This window comes from Leptodactylus fuscus, chromosome 3 (assembly GCF_031893055.1).
Source record: "Leptodactylus fuscus isolate aLepFus1 chromosome 3, aLepFus1.hap2, whole genome shotgun sequence".
NCBI classification, from domain to species: Eukaryota; Metazoa; Chordata; class Amphibia; order Anura; family Leptodactylidae; genus Leptodactylus; species Leptodactylus fuscus.
This window is the reverse complement of record NC_134267.1, coordinates 15,322,365-15,334,473: the sequence shown is the minus strand read 5'-3', so window position 1 is coordinate 15,334,473 and position 12,109 is coordinate 15,322,365. Positions and strand designations below refer to the sequence as shown.

General features: G+C 43.4%; 1 protein-coding gene across 1 annotated transcript in view; it reads right to left on the bottom strand.

Annotated features, from left to right (window-relative positions):
- Positions 1 to 12,109, bottom strand: part of RPS6KC1 (ribosomal protein S6 kinase C1) — a 101,126-nt gene that overhangs the window by 48,780 nt on the left and 40,237 nt on the right. The window contains exons 8-9 of the mRNA XM_075267101.1: positions 10,211 to 10,332; positions 7,219 to 7,311 (exon numbers count right to left, since the gene is read on the bottom strand). Coding sequence (XP_075123202.1) covers positions 7,219 to 7,311; positions 10,211 to 10,332 — 215 coding nt within the window. The remainder of the gene's footprint in view (positions 1 to 7,218; positions 7,312 to 10,210; positions 10,333 to 12,109) is intronic.

Genomic DNA, 12,109 nt, shown 5'->3' with positions numbered 1-12,109 from the left:
ATATGATGGCTCCATTCACTGCAGACCGTACCCAGCCAAGTCGCTCTTTCCCTATTTTTTTTTTTTTTTTTTTATGCCGTCCTGACACGAGTCCAATTTCTAATGAAGCTGTCGACATAAAGGACAGAGGGAGAGCGCCGATAACCCCTCGGATAGGATCTGTTCCCTGCCAGCGAAGAGCGCAGCAATATTCGGAGAAAGAAGCAAATAACGACAGCTCATTGGTTTGTTCAACAATCTAGAAAGACAAAAATCTCATTTTGCTGTAATTTGGCCCCATTGTCCTGCCGGTGAAAGGCTCTTATTAGCGCGATCTTGTGTTTTGTGATAAAACATACTCGGGGATAACAAATAACGATTAGGAAATAATTACTTTTGATAGAACACCTTCCTGCCTGAATACAATTAATAGATTCCTCTTCTCCCTGATGAGGGTTTTTTTTTTTCCCCCCGCCGTTGAGAGAGACGCACATTTGCATACAGTACAATAGGAGACGGCGCTGCGACGGGAGGCTATAGTATAACACAGAATGGCTGCTTCTATAACCTGCTCCTTATGAGATTGTCTCATCTGCCGTACAGTACCCGACACACAATGGGCTGAATGGGAGCTCCGCCGTCACAATGATATGGGAGAACAGGCACAAGAGGCTTTTCACTCACTCAATAGAGATTATTAAAGATGGTGTTGTTTTATTCCAGTCGGCCCATTGTTCTGGGGGCGCTCTTATAGACGCAGACAAGGACTGGATTTATAGGATCTCTGTATATAAATATGTAGTGTGTGCGCGTGTGTATGGATATATATATATATATATATATATATATATATATATGTGTGTGTGTGTGTGGGTGTATATGTATCCAATATATGTATATCGCACGTGTGTGTGTGTGTATATATATATATATATATATATATATATATATATATATATATATATAATGTGTGCGCGCGCATGTATGTATAGACAGTATGTGTACGCGCATGTATAGATAGTATGTGTGCGCGCATGTATGCGTAGACAGTAGGTGTGCACGTATGTATGTATAGACAGTAGATGTGTGCGCATGCATGCATCGACAGTAGGTGTGCGCACATGTATGTATAGACAGTAGGCGTGCGCGAATGTATGTATAGACAGTAGGCGTGTGCGAATGTATGTATAGACAGTAGGCGTGCGCGCATGTATGTATGTATAGACAGTAGGTGTGCGCGCATGTACGCATAGACAGTTGGTGTGCGTGCATGTACGCATAGACAGTAGGTGCGCGCGCATGTATGTATAGACAGTAGGCGTGCGCGCATGTATGTATAGACAGTAGGTGCGCGCGCATGTATGTATAGACAGTAGGTGTGCGCGCATGTATGTATAGACAGTAGGTGTGCGCGCATGTAAGCATAGACAGTATGTGTGCGCGCATGTATGCATAGACAGTAGGTGTGCGCGAATGAATGTATAGACAGTATGGGTGAACATGTATATACAGTATGTGTGTGCGCATGTATGCATAGACAGTATGTGTGCGCGCATGTATGCATAGACAGTATGTGTGCGCGCATGTATGCATAGACAGTAGGTGTGCGCGCATGTATAGACAGTAATGGTGCACATGTATATACAGTATGTGTGAGTGTATGCATGTATATAAAATATGTGTGCGCATGTATGTATATACAGTATGTGTGTGCGCATGTATGCCTATAGATACAGTATGTGTGCGTGTGCGCATGTTGGACCCCCAATGACCTCTTATTAATGACCTATCCTGAGTTAAGGTCATCGATACCAACAAACTGCACAACCTGTTTTAACCTAATTGAGCCGCTTCTTCTAAAAACTGTAGGACAACCCTTTATATCTCCAGTACAATGAACAATATACGATAATATGAGAACCACATTACTAAGAAAGTAACTTTGTCATGTAATAATATTAATGGAAAAAAAATATTGGATAATGAATAATGAGGAATTTTTAAAATAAAAAAAATAAAACCAAATATATATATATATATATATATATATATATATATATATATATATATATATATATATATATATAATGTTATACACACAGTGTGTGTCACTTCTTCAATTCCATCTGAAATATTGTTTCTTCCAGCCGGACCGTAAACCTTCTCATCTGCCTTCCAATGTGAGGGAGTAATGGGCACCACTTTGTAACATACTATAAGAATATATGAAGTCTCCTGCGTCACGCGGCTATAGTTTTCTGCGCAAATGGTAGCGCGAGACTCCATGTTCTCATACCCTAAAGAAAGATGGATTTCAGCAGGAATCTATAAGGAAAGGTTGGCTCTAGATATTTTCTCTTCTCTTTATCTAGCGGTGATATCCGTGTATTTATTGTCTAAGAAGTGTTTTATATCTATAGACTCAATCCTATTACTACTTGTAACATCTCCTCTGTCTATACTTATATCTCAGGCTGGATTCACACCAATGCTCGCTCTATCTATCTATCTATCTATCTATCTATCTATCTATCTATCTATCTACAGTATCTATCTATTGTATCTATTGTATCTATCTATCTATGTAATCTATCTATCTATCTATCTATCTATCTATGTAATCTATCTATCTATCTATCTATCTATCTATCTATCTATCTATCTACCTACAGTATCTATCTATTGTATCTATTGTATCTATCTATGTAATCTATCTATCTATCTATCTATCTATCTATCTATCTATCTATCTATCTATCTATCTATCTATCTATCTATCTATCTATCTATCTATCTATGTAATCTATCTATCTATCTATCTATCTATCTATCTATCTCCTATCTATCTATCTATGTAATCTAACTATCTATCTATCTATCTATCTATCTATCTATCTATCTATCTATCGTATATACTCGAGTATAAGCCGAGGCCCCTAATTTTACCAGAAAAAACAAGGAAAACTTATTGACTCGCGTATAAGCCGAGAGGGGGAAATGCAGCAGCTACTGGAAAATTTCAAAAATTAAAATGGTGGGAGTTTTTGGGTGCAGTAGGTGCTGGGGAAGGGGAGGGGGTGTTTTGGTTGTCTGTCTGCCCCTTCCCTGAGCTTGAGGACTGAGTTTTTTTCTCCTATCCATCTATCTATCTCATATTTATCTATCTATGTAATCTATCTATGTAATCTATCTATCTATCTCATATCCATCTATCTATCTCCTATCTATCTATCTATCTATCTATCTATCTATCTATCTACCTCCTATCTATCTATCTATCTATCTATCTCCTATCTATCTATCTATCTATCTATCTATCTATCTATCTATCTCCTATCTATCTACCTCCTATCTATCTACCTCCTATCTATCTACCTCCTATCTATCTATCTATCTATCTATCTATCTATCTATCTATCTATCTATCTATCTCCTATCTATCTATCTATCTATCTATCTCCTATCTATCTATCTATCTATCTATCTACCTATCTCCTTCCTATCTATCTATCTATCTATCTATCTATCTATCTATCTATCCATCTTTCCCATATCAGCATATCACTCCCTTGAGCATCCACCTATAGTCAGACATATCTTATACAGATCACAGAGTTGTAAAATCGGAATATTCCCTGACCCCGTTCACATATAACCTGCTATAGAGATGGGAGTGCCCTCTGGCATTTTGTTCGAATAAAAAAAAAAAAAAAAGAAATCATTTCTCGATCTTTTTATTGCATACAAATGTAAAAATGTTTACTATGCTAATTTTTTTTAATTAAAGATATTTCTCTTGTCAGATTCTTTTCATATGCACTGCTGAACCATCATCAAACGTTAACTTTCCAACTTAACACCAGTATAGCCGGTGGCAGCCTGAAGGTTTACCATCTGCTCCCAACCAAAGTCAGTGTGGCCACCTTCAGAACATATGCATCAAAGCCCTGAGACATGAGATGGAAGGAATCCGGCACAAGTCAGCAGAAGGGGAGGCGCGGACCCGGAGGCAGGCAACAGGCAAGCCCATGGAACAAGGGAGCACGGAGAGCCATTTGTCACCTTAGCAAGTAAGAGACAAGGTCACCGGGGACGCTAATGATGGCAGCAAGGACGGCGCCGCAACTCTGCAACACATAATGTCAAAGACGTGCGGCATGGCAAGATCAGAAACTAGGAGGAGTTTTTCGATAGGTTATCAATTGGCGATTGTTGGGGGTCCAACATCCATCTGCGTGAAGGGGCCGCAGGATTGGATCACTGCAGCCTCGTCACATAAGCACAGCGCCATATATTTGTATAGTGGATGTGCTTGGTATAGCAGCTCCACCCATTCACTTGAATGGGACTGAGCTGCGAACAAGCCATGTGACCAATGAACGGGACGCCACAAGGTTGTAAATGGAAGTGCTACTGTAAACAGCTGATCTGCAAGGTGCATGGGTGTCAGGTCCCCTCCGATTTTCAAATGTTGACCTATCTAAGGCTCAAAAACACCATTAAAGTAGGTGCTCAGAGAGACAACACGGTGGCTCAGTGGTTAGCACTGTAGCCTTGCAGCGCTGAAGTCCTGGGTTCGAATCCTGCCAGGAACAACATCTGCAAGGAGTTTGTATGTTCTCCCCGTCTTTGTGTGGATTTCTTCCCATTCTACAAAGACATACTGATAGGAAAAGAAAAAAAAAAAGTAGGTGCTCAGAGGAGGGAAACCTAAAAGAAGCAATGCTCCCCTAACCAAAACAGAACCCCTGTTCTTATACTGTGTGGGTCCTCGATTGGTCCTACCTTTGTCCCCCTTTACAGACTGGAAATGAGCTCTCAGCCAATCGCTGTGAGCAGTGCTGACTCACCTCAGTCACCGATTGGCTAAGCAGTACTTCCTGTGTGTCAAGAGGGAACAGGAAATAGAGACTGGCAGGGGACCCAGGCAGGATCAGAACAGGATGGACAAGGGACTGGCGAGTTTTGCTTCTTTTAGGTTGTAACCCATTCCGAATCCATTAAGAAAAGAGTTTCCCCTCATTTTAATCCTCCTATGTCCAACATTTCTGACATATCATTGGAGGGGTCGGAGCGCTGTTTTCTGATACAGAACTCAAAATTATCTGAGTCAAATGATATAATTCTGTCTGCCTGCGGCCACCGTCAGGGAAACCATAGGGGCCTACTGAACCCGCAACAACGTTTTGGAGAAAATACATGGCCGCTCATCCCCTATACGTTGGTCCAGGCCTCTCTACAAAAATGAACACAAAGTTCTTATTATAGATATTGATCAAGGTATATAGGTCGACTAGACACTTCACAGCGACCCCTATATAGTGGGTGCGGTACTGCATGGAGACCACCACCACCGCAGCTCAGTACCTACAGGGGAGTGATCCAGCAGAACAACAGAACCCCTACTGCAAGACCAAGCCCCCATAAGGTACTAGGTATTGTTACTTAGTAAAACTCAATGTGTCAGATATATTCATTTACAGATAAATGTACCAAAATTCTGGCTCAATTGGCATAACACCTGATTTATTTAGCATTTTAGACCCTTTTTGCAATATGCTAGGACAGGGGGTGCGACTGTAAGAGAAAGGGGGTTAACTTAAAGAGGACCTTTCATGGTCCGGGGCACAGGCAGTTCTATATACTGCTGGAAAGCCGACAGTGTGCTGAATTTCGTGTACTGTCAGCTTTCCTGATCTGTGCCCCGGGTGAAGCGCTATCGGTGCCGATACCGTAGCTCTTTACAGTCAGAAGGGCGTTCCTGACAGTCAGTCAGGTATGTCCTTCTCCACAGCAGCGCCTATCACGCTGTACAATGTGAGCGGGGAGGAACGCCCCCTCCCTCTGCTCACAGTGCTCATCCATAGACAAGTATTATCAGGAGGGGAGGGGACGTTCCTCGCTGCTCACACTGTACAGCGCGATAGGCGCTGCTGTGGAGAAGGACATTCCTGACTGACTGTCAGCAACGCCCTTCTGACTGTAAAGAGCTACGGTACCAGGACCGATAGTGCTTTACCCAGGGCACAGATCGGGAAAGCTGACAGTGTGCTGAATTCAGCGCACTGTCGGCTTTCCAGCAGTATATAGAACTGCCTGTGCCCAAACCATGAAAGGTCCTCTTTAATAAATTGGAATTACTTGAAACGAGCACATTGCACACAAATTTTGGCAAAAAATTGTCTAAAGTAACTCCAACAAAACAGATTGCAGAAAGGGTTTCAAATTGATCATACAAAATGAGCCACTGTGATAAATCTGGTACGTGTGGATGGAGTGGATCCTGCTCCCCTCTCTCTCTCTCTGTACATAACACCTTCATAAGTAGCAACAGCATGGAGGATATTATACAGCAATACTGAGCAGCGCTGCTGTTAATCCAGCACTGGTGTGAGATGAAGAGAGATGAGACACAGGGAAATGCTGCTGCATCTAGTAAGTCTTCTATCTGCATCTGCGCTCTTCTCCTCTCCATAGACTTCTATGAACAGCAGCTGTAACCTGATCCTTCAGAGAGCTGGTAATCCCTATTCATCTCTGAAGACAGATTTTACCAGACAATGATGGTCTCAGTTTGCCCTCTTTATGGAGAACCTTGTGGTAGGTCATAACAAGTGTACAGGAGGGGATACCCTATATGTATAATGTAGTGCCTGCACGAAAGCATGCAATATAGAACCTGTCTGGGGGTTATCACAGTTTGCACCCTATATGGGGCACTTAGTGGTAGGTCATAACTGTACAGGAAGGGATGCAAGCACAACCCTATACGTATAATGTACTGCCGTCAGGAAAGCAGCGCTACGCGGCGAACGATAGAGAACCCATCTGGCGAGGCGTGACTATTGCATTTGGCGGCATGTAAAACATAACCGGTTGCTTTCAACCCACGGCCCGACCTCCAATTAGAAATCAATCCTCCCTTTACATAGCGCGACCCTTCTTCCCGCGCCACGCCACCCTGTTGACCAAGAAACCACGTACTCTGCCCCCTATCTCAAACAGGTTTCGCAGGCGCTTAGATGAATTGCTTACATAAAGCTCGGCTTTTTTTTTTTTTTTTTTTTTTTACTTTTTTTTTTTTTTGCCTTCCGTTGCTTTTGTTATTTTAAAAGTGCAGATGCATTCGAGTCATTTTCCCCTTTTGTTTCATATCCTTAAAATCCTCGGCTTCAAAGAGGCCATGTCAGCATGCGGTCGATTTATGAGTGAACTCTTGAAGAGATGCTGAAGAATTACCTTGTCAATCACCCCAAGGACTCTGAAGGCCTTCAGTTCCTCCGCAGGACTCCTCAGGTTCGAAGAGGGCCTTGAACTCTCTGCTCCTGGAGGCTAATGGAACATATCAAAGATAAGACATCAATCAGTTGTGGTACTTGAAGGAAGGCCGCCTGCTGGAGCAAATGCCAGGCCGAAGGAAACTAAATTTATCATAAATCACAGAGCCCGAGATGAAAGATGACGTTTTATGTGCGCTTCTAATTATTAAGTCGCAAGTAAATAAATTAAGAGGATGGAGAAGGAAACGGGAGGGAAAAAAACAAATGTAATAGAGAAACAGAAAATTAAAGGGAAATCAAAAAGGAACCATGTTCAGCTCTGAGGTTACGCATCTTTATGGGAAAAAGTTCATCCTGGCAAGAAACGGAAGGAAAACCTGCAGTGACTGGTAGTTACGAGGTCCTGATCTGAGAGGACTACTGAACCCATCAGGAACAGTACTGGACATCTGTTGACTGCAAACAGAGACCTGGACCAGTAGGAGAGGTTGCAGTACCAAACGTGGCCACATGGGCGGTGCTGTACTGGGTGCTGCAGGAAGTATCATAGCTTTTTAGTTCTGCAGGGGAGAGAGGGATTCTCAGGCCTCAAATGGATTTTTGAGACTGATGGCTTATCCACAGGCAAGTCATCAAAGTCTGATCTGTGAGGGTCCGACTCCCAGATCCTGCGCAGCGGAGCGGAGGTGGCTGCCTCCAAGTGCTGGAAACTACAGCAGTGGGGGAGGGAGAAGCTCTGCACCTATTCAAGTAATAGGAACCGGAACAGAGCTGCAATTCCCTAGCGCCACCTTCATACAGTGGATGGGACTACAGCTCTGTCCCTATAAATTGATCCCCATCCACCAATGTAGCTTCCAGCACCTGATGCAATCTGTGGATCATCGGTATCAACAATACTTTGGGGTCTGCAAAACCCCTTTAATAACCTAGAAAACTTTTTTCAGGCTGCAGTCACACATGCATTTTTTTTTTTTGCAGTTTTTGGATTTAGGAAAAGATCCACAAGGAAAGGTAACTAAGCAGAGACTTGTTCTCTTTCTTGTTAGATCCACTTCTGGATGTTACAAAAATTGTAATTTCATCCCTAGGCTCGGGATAGAAGGGGCAGACATATTGCTGAATTTCTATCTGGGAAAGTTTGCAACATGTCCCCCTGAGATCTGTAGAGTTAAAAATAAAACACCCCAAAGGAGATGGTTTTGCTGCGGCGTACCTGAAGGGGTCTGTGCGAATCTCTTGCAGCAAAATGCAAATTGAATGAACAAAAGAGAAATGTAAATCCTATCAATATTCGGTGTGACCTTTGCCCTTTGCCTTCCATCAGTTCTAGTCGGCACTTGCAGACAGTTTTTGGCAGAATCAGGCAGGGAGGTTGTTCCCGCCGCCATCTTGGAGAACTAAGCCCAGATCTCCTGTGGATGTTGCTTGCTCCAATCCGTCTGTCTCTTCATGTCATCCCCAGACAGACTGGATGATGATGAGATCAGGGCACTGTCGGTGTTCCCAATCTGTGTCCCGGGTAAAGAGCTATCGGTCCCGGTACCATAGCTCTTTACAGTCAGAAGGAAGTACCTGACTGACTGTGAGCAACGCCCTTCTGACTGTAAAGCGCTACGGTACCGGGACCGCTAGCTCTTTACCCGGGGCACAGATCGGGAAAGCTGACAGTGCACTTTCAGCTTTCCAGCAGTATATAGAACTGCCTGTGCCCAAATCGGTGAAAGGTCCAAGCCTAAAAATCCAGGTATTCCCACCAATAACACAGACCACTGGCTCTGCAGGGTCACGGCGTCATCATATTCTTAACACTAAAGTGTAGACTCGAAAATCACATAAAAGGGCAGAGAATGAAAAGCTAAAATCTGTCTCCATCACTTCAATTAGGAAATCCATTACAGTAAAGCGGCGGCCGTAACCTCCTGTCCATAGTAAGTGTGATCTGGGCATGTTATAAAAGAGCGAATGAGCACAGGTGCGGTAGTAAAGAAGACAAACATGGCCGGGCCGGCGATTAACAACCTGCGCCGAGAGCCGATATAAAAGCAAGCAGCCTGGACCTGAAGCCGGAGCCTAAAAAAACAAAAACTAATACAAGTTTTTGCAGCTCCATGAAAAACGTAATAAGGTCCCAATCTGTGACATGTCCACCAGGTGGAGCCTCTACCGGATATCTATGAAAAGGAGCTCAAAACGATTTGCAAAATGTTTTTGGAATTTTAAAAAAAAATTTCATTGTCATTGAAATTGAAAAATTCAGTAAGATTTCAAAAACAACAAAAAAGTAAAAATCATTCACAGTGGACTGGTTATACCGGTGTGTTCGATATCTGTGAATATACCGCCATCATGGACTGTGCAACATAGTACTGACATTAAGCATCAATGTCTGCGAGACGTCTCCACTCACTATGGTAAGTTTATACAACTATGTTGTTGATAAATGCCATAAAGTACAAATGCTTTCAGAAATGGAAGGGTTAATGGTTTATTTTGTGAGTGCAACGTAAATCCCATCAATATTCGGTGTGAACTTTGCCCTTTGGAGGAGGAGGAGCCCTGGAAGGGATGATATAGCCCTGATCTCATCATCATCCAGTCTGTCTGGGATGACATGAAGAGACAGACGGATTGGAGCAAGCAACATCCACAGGAGATCTGTGCTTAGTTCTCCAAGATGGCGGCGGGAACAACCTCCCTGCCCAGTTCTGCCAAAAAACTGTCTGCAAGTGCAGAGAAGAACCGATGGAAGGCGAACCCCCAAACATTAGTTGTCTTCTGCTATAGAGGTCTGGAGATCTCCGACATTGTAGTTTGGCTACGCAACGGAGTCTCAATAATCATGGCCAGCCATGGAACATGCATAGGAAATAACGCTGCGGATGTGACGTCTTTTGGCCCCGCCCCATTCCGTAGAAACGTATCTAACAGAATAATACAAAGTAACTTACATCTCGGAGCAAGCTCATCTCCGAGGAACGGTGCAGATATAAGCTGGAGATGGTTTCGGCACGCATCAGATACTCCGCCGTCTTCTTCTTCACCGCCTCTCGCCGCGTAGGACTCGCCTCTCCTGCAACCGGAAGACATATTTAATTTAGTTGTTAGAAGAAAATAATGGAAAAAATTTGCGTAGACAATTCCTGAGCAAAATTCAAAAAGATAAAACCCATTTCCTTTCCTCTTGATCGCCTCCATCTTTAAGGAGGGGCTTAGCTCGCCTGGTCTCCGTGGCAGCAGATGAGGTCCCCAGCGGTTCACAATCTTGGCTCCGCCCCTTTCACTTTGTGGGAGGGGAGGAGACAAAACGGACGCTTCCAGTAACAGATGTAGATGCCTTTCTTCCCCCCCCCCCCCCCCCCTTAAATTTCTGGGTTTGGAACATACCAGGGCAGGATCATGGAAGATGGGAATGTCATGGCCAAATTTTTTGCTTTGTTAAAATTAAAATCCCTTTAAGTGAACGTGAACAGATTTTGGTTAACATCAAAGATGAGATCGCTCTGCCAAAATGTATCATATATAAACGTACACATTAGGTCTCCCTGTGTCTACTGAATATAGGGGATCTGCAGTGCTCCTGTTCCGTCAGGAAGGGGTTAATAGGAGCACTGCAGATCCCCTATATTCAGCCAGGCTGAATTCCAAGTGGGGGAAAAAAAACTCAGTCCTCAAGCTCAGGGAAGGGGCAGACAGACAACCAAAACACCCCCTCCCCTTCCCCAGCACCTACTGCACCCAAAAACTCCGACCATTTTCATTTTTGAAATTTTCCAGTAGCGGCTGCATCCCCCCCCCCCCGGCTTCTACTGGAGTCAATAAGTTTTCCCAGTTTTTTGTGGTAAAATTAGGGGCCTCGGCTTATATTCGGGTCGGCTTATACTCGAGTCAATAGCACAATGGTAGGAATTCTTAGATCGATCCCACTTCTGACACCAAGTATAGGCAGGCAGATTTTAAGAATAAGTTAATAATGAGAATGGCCATAATCATACCAGAATATAATAAAAGTCTGTAATAAATGCGCCCACTGAAAATGGGAACGGTAACACCCAGTTGTCAATATTAGAGATGGGTGAACCTCTCAAGATTCGTTTCGGGTTTTGGCAGCTCAAGTTCCAGATTTGTTTGGGGTCAAGCGAGTTCAAATAGAACTGGAAGTGAAATTATAATACTGTGGGGTCTCTTCAGACCGCTGATAGGTGGAGGCCCATCCATGGTTCTCTCTGGTTCCCGTTTCGGGTGATGCTATGTCACCAGGGTCACGCCTAAGGCCTGTGAGGTCATGAAGCTCAGTGCGCCCCATGTGACTGCTAAGGCCCAATCACAGGCCTTAGAGGTGACCCTGGGCTCGACGTCGCCCAAAACCTCAAAAAGGACATGGGGAGAGCACTGAGGATTCTACGAGAAAGAGAAGAGGTGAAGGAAGGAAATCATGAATGTTTTTATATCTTCCCTGGACCCCACCTATTATACTTTGGGCTCTGAAGATACCCCAGAGTAGGATAATTTACAAAACAATTAAAAAAAAAAAAAAAAAAAAAAAATCAGGAGGGATGTAAAAATCTATTTAAAAAAAAGGCAAAAAAAACATGCAATAAATTTTGACATAAAATTTAAAAAAGCACAAAATTCTACTATAAAATCCTCTTCTGTTTCTGCATCAGCCTCATCCATTCCTCGAGTCATTCCTTAAAGAACTCTAAGAAGAGACGAGTCTTTGTAGAGACGGCTCAAAAGCCAAGTGAGTGGGGGGGGGGGGTATTGGAAGACTGCGGCGCATTTTCTGAAGGTCTCGGCTGTAGCCTTCTCACGAGGGAGTCACAAACGCGGAGTCCAAGAAGCGCACA